At 38.2% G+C, this 12192-nt stretch overlaps 1 protein-coding gene across 6 annotated transcripts in view; it reads left to right on the top strand.

Annotated features, from left to right (window-relative positions):
* Nucleotides 1-12192, top strand: part of SP4 (Sp4 transcription factor) — a 72451-nt gene that overhangs the window by 56364 nt on the left and 3895 nt on the right. For 2 of the 6 annotated variants that reach the window (XR_004957324.1, XR_004957323.1), the window contains one exon: nucleotides 11984-12113. The exons of 3 other annotated variants lie outside the window; for them this stretch is intronic. Coding sequence is in view for 1 of the 3 variants with exons in the window: in XM_036246549.1 (XP_036102442.1) it covers nucleotides 4435-4438 (4 nt within the window). In the remaining 2 variants the exon portion in view is untranslated. Of the gene's footprint in view, nucleotides 1-4434; nucleotides 4451-11983; nucleotides 12114-12192 lie in introns of those variants that run through there. One more of the 6 variants, XM_036246549.1, reaches the window with a different exon arrangement.

The following is a 12192-nucleotide window of genomic DNA, read 5'->3' as shown; positions in this document are numbered from 1 at the left end:
TCCTGAGAGACCCGGGTTCGGTTCCCGCTAAGGGCGCGTACCTCGGTTGCAGTTTGTCCCCGGCCCTGGTCGGTTGTGCGGGTGGCAGCCACTCGATGTGTTCCTTTCACATCGATGTTTCTCTCTCTCTCTCTGTTCCTCTCTCTCCTTCCCACTCTACCTGAACAAAAAAAGAATGGAAAAATGTCCTCGTGTGAGGATAAAAAAAAAAAAAATGCACAGGACCCTGGCCGGTTTGGCTCAGGGGTTAGAGCATCAGCCCATGGATTGAAGGGTCATGGGTTCGATTCCTGGTCAAGGGCACGTATCTGGGTTGCAGGTTCAATCCTTGGCCCTGGTCTGGGCATGCAGGAGGAAATTGATCCCTATCACATCAATGTTTCTCTCTCTCCCCTTTCCTCCATTCTTTCCTTCCACTCTATCTAAAAATTAATAGAAAAATATCCTTGGGGGAGGATATTAAAAAAAAAAATTAATGAGGCCTTGGCCAGTTTGGCTCAGCGGTTAGAGTTGGCCTGCAGAGAGACCCGGATTTGGTTCCCACTAAGGGCACGTACCTCGGTTGCAGTTTGTCCCCGGCCCTGGTTGGGTCATGTGGGTGGCAGCCACTCCATGTGTCCCTTTCACGTTGATGTTTCTCTCTCTCTCTCTCTCCCCCTCCCACTCTATCTGAGCAAAATACGGAAAAGTGTCCTCGGGTGAGGATTAAAAAATTAAAAAAATGCATGAGGAAGTAAGTTTGTATAAAAATGTCCTTATTTTGCTTTTCCACTTAATTGATGGTTTGGCTTATACACAATTCTAGTTGGAAAATTATATTCACTCAAAACATTAATGGCACTGCTCTGTTGTCTTCTTGCATGTTATACTAATAAGTCCATTGGCTTTTTTTTTTTTTTAATGTTTTTGTAGGTGACCTAATTTTCACCTTCAACTTTTAAGAGCTTATTTATTCTTTTCATAACTTTTATTTATTTATTTTTTGATGTTTTATACTTTCGGAAGAGTTGCAAAGTCAGTGTAGAGAGTACTCATTTACCCTTCACCCATCTTCCTCTAAAATTAACCTCTTTTATGACCATAATAAAAAACTAAAAAATTAACATTGGTACAGAACTATTAATTAAACTATACTTTCCCACAAATACACATTTTCTGTTCCAGGATTTAGTCCAGAATACCACATTGCATTTATCTGTCATGGCTCTTTAGTCTCCACGATTTGTGAAATTTCCTTATTCTTTCCTTGGCTTTTCTTACCTTGACACTTTTGAAGGTTAGGTATTTTGTAGAACATTCCTGAGTTTGGGTTTGTTTGATATTTTATCATGATTAGACTGAGGTTATGAGTTGCTTTGGGGAGGATATCACAGATATTATTGCTCCTCTCATTGCATCACATAAGGTAGCACATGATGTCAGTATGTTTTACTATTGGCCATGTTAACATTGATGAATTGCTTAAGATAGTGTATGCCAGGCATCTCCACTGCGAAGTTATTTTATTCTTTCTGTCCTCTGTTTATTAGAAGCAAGTCACTAAGTCCAGTCTACATTCAAGGGGAGGTGAATCAAGTTCCACCTCCTGGAACGAGGAGTATGAAGGAATTTGTGGCGTTATATGAAAACAACCACAGTAATTAAGAAATATTTTGGAGGAGATTCTTTGAGTTTTTGCAAATTTCCTGTTTCTCTTTAAAGAAGATACTAATGTTTCACTTTAAGCATTTCTCATTGTATCTTGCCTGCAATAATTATTACTATGGTGTTCTAAAGGTCATTTTCTTTCTTTTTTTTTTATCCTCACCCGAGGACATTTTTCCATTTTTTGTTCAGATAGAGTGGGAGGGAGAGAGAGGAAGAGACCATTTTTTTTTTGTTTGTTTTGTTCAGGTAGAGTGGGAGGGAGAGAGAGCAACAGAGAGAGAGAGAAACATCGATGTGAAAGGGACACATCGAGTGGCTGCCACCCGCACGACCGACCAGAGCCGGGGACAAACTGCAACCGAGGTACATGCCCTTAGCGGGAACCGAACCCGGGTCTCTCTGTACCGCAGGCCGACGCTCTAACCGCTGAGCCAAACCGGCCAGAGCTAAAGGTCATTTTCTTTTCCCTCATTGCTTGTACAATTTTTAGTTGTAATTCTTGTGTAAAGAAGATTTATATCTTCCCCAATTATTTTTATTCAGTCATTTATGTATATCACTATGGACAAATGAGTATTTTTTGGGGGGGTCATAATCCAATACTGTCATTATTTTCTTGCTCAAATCACTCCATCTTTGGCTAATGGAAGTTGTTTTAGATCATCTCCTCTGTCCTTTGGCATGCCCCCATCCAAATTTGTTTTAATTGTAATAGCTTTCTTTTAATCGTTGATGTTCTATTAATTTCATAATTATGTATCTAGTCACAGATTTCCATTTACTTTATTTTTTTAAAACCCTTACCCAAGGTGTGTTTTTATTGATTTTAGAGAAAGAAGAGGGGGGAGGGAGAGAGAGAGAGAGATGATGTGAGAGAGAAACGTCTGTTGTCTCGTATGCATCCCAACTGGAGATCAAACCCATAACCATTTGGTGTATGTTTCCATATATTGTGGGAACTGATTGAACTCTTCAATTCTGAGTTCTTCCCCACCCCCTCCACCCCCTCTCATCATCCTCCTCTTTTTATTTTTTAATCATTTTGCATTTTTACTAGGTATATGCCAGACTCCCTATCTTGATTGTCTTTGTTTTTTATCCTCACCCGAGGACATTTTTCAATTTTTTTGTTCAGACAGAGTGGGAGGGAGAGAGAGAGAGACATTGACATGAAAGGAACACATCGAGTGGCTGCCTCCTGCACGAACCAACCAGGGCCGGGGACAAACTGCAACCGAGGTACATCCCCTTAGTGGAAACCGAACTCGGGTCTCTCTGGACCGCAGGCCGACACTCTAACCGCTGAGCCAAGCTGGCCAGGGTTCCACCTTGCTTTTTATTGTGTTTTTTTATTTTTTTCATTGCATTCTGTACTCATTATATGGATTCAGGACCTTGCAGAAAGTCTCTGAGTTTTCTAGCTAGAAATTTTTTAAATAATTTATGTTTTTCTAGAGTACATTTTTTAGTCCGTATCTTGCTTTTTCTGATGTTATAGGTTTTTCTGAATTATCCAGTGATTGTTGGCTTTTATTCAAGTTGATGATGATGATTGATGAATATGTTTACGTAAAGGATTGTGAGAGCTTTATGAACTGGTGGCTTTTATTTTGTATAATTGGGTAGGGGCACAGTGTATTATACTGGAAGACATTTAATTACCAAAATACAGTAATATAGTGGGGGTCACATTTCTTTAAATACAAATCCTCAAATATTTTGCCCCCATTTATTTTTTTAATTTAGAAAGGGAAATAAATCCCTTCTTTTTAATATGTTTTTATTGATTTCTTTTTGTTTGTTTGTTTTTAGAGAGAAAGTGAGAGGGAGAGAGAGACAGAAACATCAATAGGCTGCCTTTTGCACGCTCCCGACTGGGGATTGAGCCCACAACCCAGGTGTGTGCCCTGACCAGGAATGGAACCAGCCACCTCGTGGGTTGATGCTCAACCAACTGAGCCTCATCGGCCAAACTGCCCCATTTTTTTAATAGAAGTGTTATTGTTCCATGTACAGACTTTAATTTGCTGTTCTATGCTTTATGTCTTCCTCCTACCATTTGAGTCCCAGACTTCTACAGAGTTCTATGGAGGACAGATGGGCTGTCTTCTAGAATATATTCTTTTCCTTGATGATCTCTATTTTGGTTTGCAGAAATTCGATGCAATCAAAATTTGTATAACAGTGTATAATGCCAGTGAGTTTCACAGGATTTTTCCCTCCTCTTTCTTACCAGGTTTGACCCTGTGGGCACTGAGTAGCAGGTGTAGGCAACAAACGAGGAGAAAGCATGTATGTCTCACCAGAGAACTAGAAGGGGCCCTGTGCTCCAAGGCCAGCTGTGTTTGTAGCTTGCACTGAGGTAGTGGCAGCATAGGCACCTAAAAATTTGAGAAAATACCCAAATTTCTGGCCAGGGGAACCAGGAAATGGGGCCCTTGTTTTACAGCGAGTGTGAGGAGAATCATCATTGTTTTTCTCTCTTGCCATTTCACTCTGAAGGTGATGCATGACAGTACTGGAGGCCTTAGGAATTTTGGCTTCCTGGCCAGAGAAACCAGGAAAGGGGACACTTGAGGGTTGGAAAGTTTGAGGAAAATTTTTGGAGAGATTTGTAGAGGTGATCCCTGATTTTGTGTTTTTAACAAAATAAGAGCTACACATGCACAGAACAGACTCAAAGGACTACAGCCAAGGCCTCAGGAACTGAATTTTTTTTTTTTGTTATTGTTAATTCTCATCTGAGGATATTTTTTCACTAATTTTTTTTTTTTTTTTTTTTTTTAGATAAACTAGAAGGGAGAGAGAGAGAAACATTGATGTGTCTAGAGACACATTGATTAGTTGCCTTTCACATGACCCCGACCAGGGCTGGGGGTCAAACCTGCAACCCAGGTACGTGTCCTTGACCGGGAATCAAACCTGAGACCCTTCAGTCCGTGGGCTGATACTCTAACCACTGAGCCAAACTGGCCAGAGCAAGAACTGAATTTTCTTATAAACCACCACCTAATTCCAGCATGTGCCGAGCAGATCCAAACAGCATAACAAAGTCTTTGAAAATGAATCAATATTGGAACTACTGCCCAAAGAAGGCAAAATAGAACTTTTAGTCTGAGCCTAATTGAGTTGATTGCCTACTAAAACAAAAACATACTCTCTACAGGATTCTTGAAACCCAGAGAAAAGACATGCTGGGTACTAGTAGTAAGTACTACCAATTGAAATGGAGCATATAGAAGAAGGATAAATATATTGTATAACTGTCTGTTTCCCTTCAGTTCTGTCAGTTTTGCTTTTGTAGTTTGGGGCTCTATTGTTAGGTGCAGATGTGTTCATAGTTATCCTGGGTGGAGTATCTGTTTTATCATCCTTTGTCTCTAATAACAGTTTTTATATTAGTGGTCTGATATTAATATAGCCTTTCCCTCTTTCTGTTTGCATGATATATCTTTTCTCCATTTGTTTTTGTTTGTTTTTTTAGCCTATTTGTGTCATATAGTTGGATCATGTTTTTAAATCCATTCTATCAATTTTTGCCTTTTAGTTGGAGAGTTTAATACATTCATATTTAGTGTAGCTGATAAGGACTTCTGCCATTCTGGTGTTTGTTTCTATATGTCTTCTATCTTTTTTGTTCCTCTATTTCTCCATTATTGACATTTTAGGTTAAGTAAATTTTCCTTGTGTGTTATTTTAATTCTGTCATTTCTTTTACCATACAAATATATTCTTTAGTTATTTCCTTTGGGGAGTAAATTATATATTTTAATCTGCCTTGGGGATTATAATTTACATTTTATCACAATGTAGTTTGGATTAATACCAATTTTATTTCATTATTATATAAAACCTTTTCTCTTGTATAGTTTTGCCTCTCCATCTGCTGTTTCTTTCTTCACCAGCTGCATCTTTCTACACTGTATGCTCACCAACACAGGTTTATAATTATTGCTTTATGCAGTTGTGTTTTAAACCAGATAGGAGACAAAATGAGTTACAAATAAAAAATGCATTTATACCATCTTTTATATTTAAATATAGTTACCTTACCTGGTGTTCTTCATGTGGATTTAAGTTACTGCCTAGTTAATGCCTTTTCATTTCAGTCTGAAGGAGTCTCTTTAGCATTTCTTACAAATGCAGATCTGCTACTGGAAATTTTTTTTGTTTTTCTGTTAAGATATCTGGGAATGTCTTAACTTACTATTTTTGAAAGATAATTTTTGCTATATGTAGAATTCTTGGTTTACAGGTTTTTTTCTTTGATCTCTCTGAATATATTATCCCACTGGTTTCTGGCCTCCATAATCTCTTATGAAAACTCAGTAGTTATTCTTGTCCATGATCTCTCGTAGGTGATAAGCCACTTCTTTTTTTGCTTTCTAGATTCTCTCTGTTTTCCACTTTAAACACTTTTATTTATTATATGTCTCAGTGTGAATCTCTTTGCATTTAACCTACTTGGAGTTGATTGAACTTCTTGGATGTGTAGGGAGATTTTTTTCATCAAATTTGAGGTTTTCAACTATCATTCCTTTTGGGGTTTTTTTTGTTGTTGTTGTTGTTTTGGTTTTTTTTTGTTTTATCCTCACCCGAGGACATTTTTCCATTTTTTTGTTCAGATAGAATGGAAGGGAAAGAGAGGAAGAGAGAGACAAATATCGATGTGAAAGGGACATATCGAGTGGCTGCCACCCACACAACCCAACCAGGGCCGGGGACAAACTGCGACTGAGGTACGCACCCCTAGTGGGAACTGAACCCAGGTCTCTTGGGACCACAGGCCAACACTCTAACCGCTGAGCCAAACTGGCCAGGGCCATTCCTTTTCTTCCTTTGAATACCCAAGACCAATAAATCTCTTTTTGCTGAGGGGCTCTTTGTGAACGTTGGGGCACCGTTCAACACTCAGCCAGACAGTTGACAACTCTGCCTTAGCCTTCACTTCCTTCTTATGCAGAGCCTCAAAGGTTAGGCACAGGTGAGAATTTGGTCTTCTTGGGCTTTTACTGAGTAGCCTCACAGCCCTAAGTGTGTGTGTAACCTTCTAGATTCCAAGGAGTATGTCAGAACTTTTTAAAACCTCTATGGATAGCCTATCTTCCAGCTTTCTCTGTTAAGCTTATTGTTTTGTTTATTTATTGCTTGCCCTAAATATTATTCATTGCCTCTTATCATTCATGAAGTTAAAACACGTGTCTGTAATTGGTTTAGATAAACACTAGCCTGTCTCTGCCCCCGAAGAAGGCTTTTCACATTGGGCTACTTCCAAGTAGGTTAAATACAAGTCTTTTACATGGGGTCTTCCAAAGAACCACTAAACAGATCAGATAATGGTAATTCTTTGAGAATGAGAATTTGAAAGAGCTCCAGTTCTATTTTGTTCTCTCTGGTGACTATTAGGCTACTAGGAGTAGACAGTGGAATCAAGCAAATTAAAACACCACACAGCTTTCTGTTCTTGTCAAGATTCAGCCATTTTTCTTTATAAAACACTCCCTGAGTTGCTGCAAACCTTGTTTAATTTCCAGTGTCAGAATGGGTTGATTTTGATAGTTTTTGTTCAGTTTTCTGATTCTTTTCATGGAGAAGTGAGCCCTGGCAGGTTTTGCTCAATGGTTAGAGCCTCAGCCCACAGACCAAAGGGTCTTGGGTTCAATTCCCAGTCAAGGGCTTGTACCTGGGGTGCAGATTCACTCCCTGGCCCTGGTCAGGGTCCTGCAATTAATGTGTCTCTCTCACATTGATGTTTCTCTCTCTCTCTCCCCCCGCCCCCGTATTTAAAAATCAGTGGAAGAATATCTAAAAATCAATGGAAGAATATCCTTGGGTGAGGATTAAAAAAATTTTTTTTGTAAGGTTCATGGAGTGAAGTTTTGAAGGTCACCATCTTTATTGACATGACCTCTTTCATGTTTTGCCCTCCCCTTTCTTTATTTCTGAAGAATTACAAGGATTAGAAAGAGTTCTGTTAATGACATGTTGAATGATGCTGTCTGTGGCATATCTAGTAATGTCAGATTCACAGTTAAGTTGAGAAATCTGGATCTTCATGTGGTCATCTATTCATAGATGATAGTTAAAACTATTGGAGTAGCTAAGATAGCTTTTTTTAAAAAGCATTTACCCAAAGGGCTTATATATATACATATACATATTTAGATACAGATATATGTTTGTTGTTGTTAATTCTCACCTGAGGATCTATTTTTCCATTGTTTTTTGTTTTTTGTTTTTTTAGATAGAGTAGAAGGGAGGAGGAGGGGAGAGTAAAAGAGAAAGAAACATCAGTGTGAGAAAGCCACATCAACTGGTGTCCTCCCGCATGACCCCGACTGGGGCTGGGGATCAAACCTGCAACCCAGGTATGTGCCCTTGATTGGGAAGTGAACCCACAATACTTTGGTCCACAAGCTGACGCTCCAACCACTGAGCCAAACTGGCTGCGGCAGGGCTTCTGTATTTGACTAGATAATTGCTAAAGGAGGAAATAAAAAAGTTACTCATTATCCACATTGATGGCTCTATAAATGTATGGTCCCATACCTCAACCAGTCTCTCAGAACAGTCTATCAGTCTTTTTTGTCAGCTTTCTCGGTACTTTAATAATTACATACCAGGGGTGGGGAACGTGGCCCTCAGGCTATATATGGTCTGAATAATCGTTATCAGCTAACATCACACGCCTCACCAAATTATACTGAGCAAATATAGCAGCTTAATTTTTAAGTTGATAATTTTGCCAAATGGCCATTGGCAGAAAAAGGTTCCCTACCCCTGAGTCCTAAACCTTCTTAAGTCTTATTTCCCTTGTAACTTCTGCTCACCCTCACCTTACTACTAGGCTTTTACTTCAAGAAAATTTTAGCCTCATGACTTACCTCAAATGATCATCTTTTCCCCTTTTAATTTAATTTTACCCATAGGTAAGATATTATAGGCTGGGTAGTAAGCATATCCTAGGGACTGATGGGTTGAAGATAGTGGAGGGGAGGTTTGGAGGGATCCAGGGACTACAAGTTTCTTAGTTTGAATAACTAGATTTCTTAGACCAAATCAAAAAATGATTTCTGTAATGTGAGCTATATATAAAAAATCTGGTTATTTTAACAATGACTAATGACCATATAAAAAGGAGGGTAGAAGCCCTGGCCAGTTTGACTCAGCGGTTAGAGTGTCAGTTCATGGACCAATGGATCGCAGGTTCATTTTCAGTCAAGGGTGCACGTACCTTGGTTGTGGTTTGTCCCTGGCTCTGGTCGACCAGAGGCAACCAGTCGATGTGTCTCTCTCGTATTGGTGTTTCTCTCTCATTCCCCCTCCTACTCTTCCTCTCTATCTGAAGATAGATAGAAAAATATCCTCAGGTGAGGATTAAAAAATAATAATAAATAAAAAGGAGAGAAGACAGAGACACAGGAAAAGACCACATGAAGAGTCCAAGTGAAGACAGAGACAGAGATTGGAGAGATGCAGCTTTAAACCAATGAGTGCCAAGGATTGCCAGAAGGTTAGGGTGAGGCAAGTGAAGGGTTCTTCTCTAGAGCCTCTCATACCTTGATTTGGACATCTAGCCTCGGGCATTGTGAGAGAATAAGTACCTGTTGTTTGAAGCCTCCGAGTCTGTGGTATGTTCTTACAAAAGCCCCGGAAACTAATACAGTTCCTTAGTTTGCCCCTGAAATTAATTTTAATATATAAATATGGAGGTATGTTATCAACTAATACATTTGAAATAACATTAATAATTCATAAACTGTTTTATACATTAGGTTTAGCTTAGGTATTAGCTTAGGTTTGAGGTAACATTTTAAAAACCAGGTTATAGGCAGAACTGTGACAGCTGTAATTGACTCTTGATGGTTAACTTCCAAAAAATAAAGCTTAAAAGGTCTGATTTATTTCATTCATCCCTCAAATCTACAATTCCATTAGCAAATCTAAACAAATGTTTTCTGAGAGAAATTACTGTTAACAATAACATGTTAGTAAGTCATTTAATGAAATTTTTACTTAAATTACTTGAAAAGACTGTTTTAATGACTGTGCAATGCAACATGGCATTCTCTTAATAATCTAGGCAAAGAAGCAGAAACTTTTTTTTCTGTAGTCAGTTTATTAAACTCAATATTGTTTGGATCATGTTTTTAGATATTTTCTTAAAGCAGCATTTTTCAACCTTTTTCATCTCATGGCACACTTAAACTAATTGCTAAAATTCTGCTGCACACCCAAAAATATACCTTTTGCCTATCTGACAAAAAAAAAGGTATAATTTGGATCCATTCATACTGGATGGCCATTATTGTGTTGGTTGTTTCATTTTTATTTTATTTGACAATCTAAGGAAAAAGTGGTCAGTTCCCCTGACTAAATAGTAAGGTATTGCACATTCTAAAAATTCTTTTGGCACACCAGTAGAAAATTGCTGTGTTAGAGAAATAAAATTTTTAATTGTCTTTGACATGTTTTGGGTTCTTATAATGAAGATATTCCACAGATCTTGAACTATATAATATATCAGCTATGATTTGTTATTAGGCTTTGCTTTTTTAAGGGTATATCTTATATAACTGTTAGTTTTCTATTGCTGCCATGACAAACTGTCACAAATTTGGCAGCCTGAAACCACACACATTTATTGTATCACAGTTTCTTTATGTCAGAAGTTCAAGTAAGTTCTGCCTGGGTTCGCTTAGCTAGCATCTTACAAAATCAGCTGGGCTGTGTTTCTTACCGAAGGCTCTGAACAAGAATGTGCTTCCAAAATCATTGACACTGCCAACCAGATTCAGCTTGTGTTGTTGTAGGGTCAGGGTTCCTGTTTCTTTGCTGGCTGTCAGCTGGGGGCTGGTATTTGCTCTCTGAAGGCTGCTAACAGTCCTAGTACTTTCCATGGGGCCCCCTCCCCCAGCAGCAGGTCTAGCCCCTCTCACCTTCTGATTCGTCTGATTTCTCCTGCGCCAGCTCTCTGACTCCAGCTACACAAAGCTCTCTGCTTTTAAGAGCTCACGTGATGAGACTGGGCCCACCTAGGTATTTCAGAATAATCTCTCTACATTAACCTCCATAACTTTAGTTAACATCCCTTTTGCCATGTAATAAAACATATTCACAAGTTCTAGAGATAAGGGTGTGGACATATTTGGGGAGCCATTCTGCCTAAAATAAGTAAACTAATATCAACAGTTTTGATAAGTAATTGCATTAATTACCAGAAGTATTAACCTACCAAAAATACTTATAAAATAACTTAAAAGCTATTGCATAATGTGTAATTATTACAAGAACTCTGTACCTCCTTGAGATAAAGTATAATGATAATGTTTGCTAAGAGTAGGAGATCTAGAAATTGTCTGACACCACAGAGAACACACTTCTCTGTGGAAAAGGGTAATAAACTAAAATGTCATTTCTCTAATGATAGTTTAATTGTACAATATAATTTACTTACGTTGAGATTCTAGTCAAATTTCATTGTTTGAAATTAATTGGCACCCACACCACTTAGGAGTAGACAGACTTGAAAGTCCACACACAAACCATGTCACTATCAATTCCCATTTATCTTACAGTTTGCCATGGAGTAGGTGGGGATTTCTTAATTGAAGCTTAACCATAGCTCCACATGGTTGCAAATGACTGACTGTCTCAAGATCATGAAAGCTTCTTAAAGTCCGAGATTCTCACTTGTTCATTTTTGTATCACTAGTGCCTGGCACATCGCAAGTGTTCTACAAATATTTGTTGAAAAAGGATTGAGTTCATGAGCATCACAGCTAACAAATATTCATTACACAGCTGCTGTGTAGGTTGGTCACGCAGTTGATTCAGTGCTTACTGACTGATACGTGCTGTCAGGCCATCACCACCCGATTTCCTCTGATTGTTCTTGGCCATTGTTGCTGTGAAAGAACAGTGGTTTCTAGTTGCACTCTGGGCGTGTAGCATAGAAAGCCCAAACTAGAAATTGGGTGCCTGAATCCTGCTCTAATATTAATAATTTGTATAATTCCCAAGAAAATTAACTTCTGGATCTTCAACTTACACATCAGAAAAGTGAAAATGTAACACAAGATCTTTAAGATTTCTTTTCAGCTTTAAAATTTGTAAACAGAATTTTTCTTTTGAAAGCAAATGGGAAACTTGAAAGGTAAAGGAGTTCAGAATTGATCCTAAAGTTAAACCCTCATTTAATTGTTTTCATCCTTGTCTAGGTGTTAGCATTCATAAACGCAAGTTACTTTACCTTAAAGCTTAATTGCTTTTAAATTTAATGTCTTTGAGAATTTTGTATAAACCATTTATTTATCCTTTTATTTAATTTTTCAAGACTGAAAGAGAAAGAAAATTTCAATGAGATACTGCAAATACAGTTTTTTAAAAAAAACTTAAAGCAAACATATAAAGAAGAGGGGAAAATATCTGACATGGACAAACTTGAACCTATAGATTTTCTATTGGTAAGTCAAAAGGAGGGCCAAGTTAAGGAAGGACTGAAGATAGTAGTTGATTCATCATGAACATAACAGTATACCAACT

The sequence above is a fragment of the Molossus molossus genome, unplaced genomic scaffold (genome assembly GCF_014108415.1).
Source record: "Molossus molossus isolate mMolMol1 unplaced genomic scaffold, mMolMol1.p scaffold_m16_p_7, whole genome shotgun sequence".
NCBI lineage: Eukaryota > Metazoa > Chordata > Mammalia > Chiroptera > Molossidae > Molossus > Molossus molossus.
This window is presented reverse-complemented; position numbering and strand designations above follow the sequence as displayed.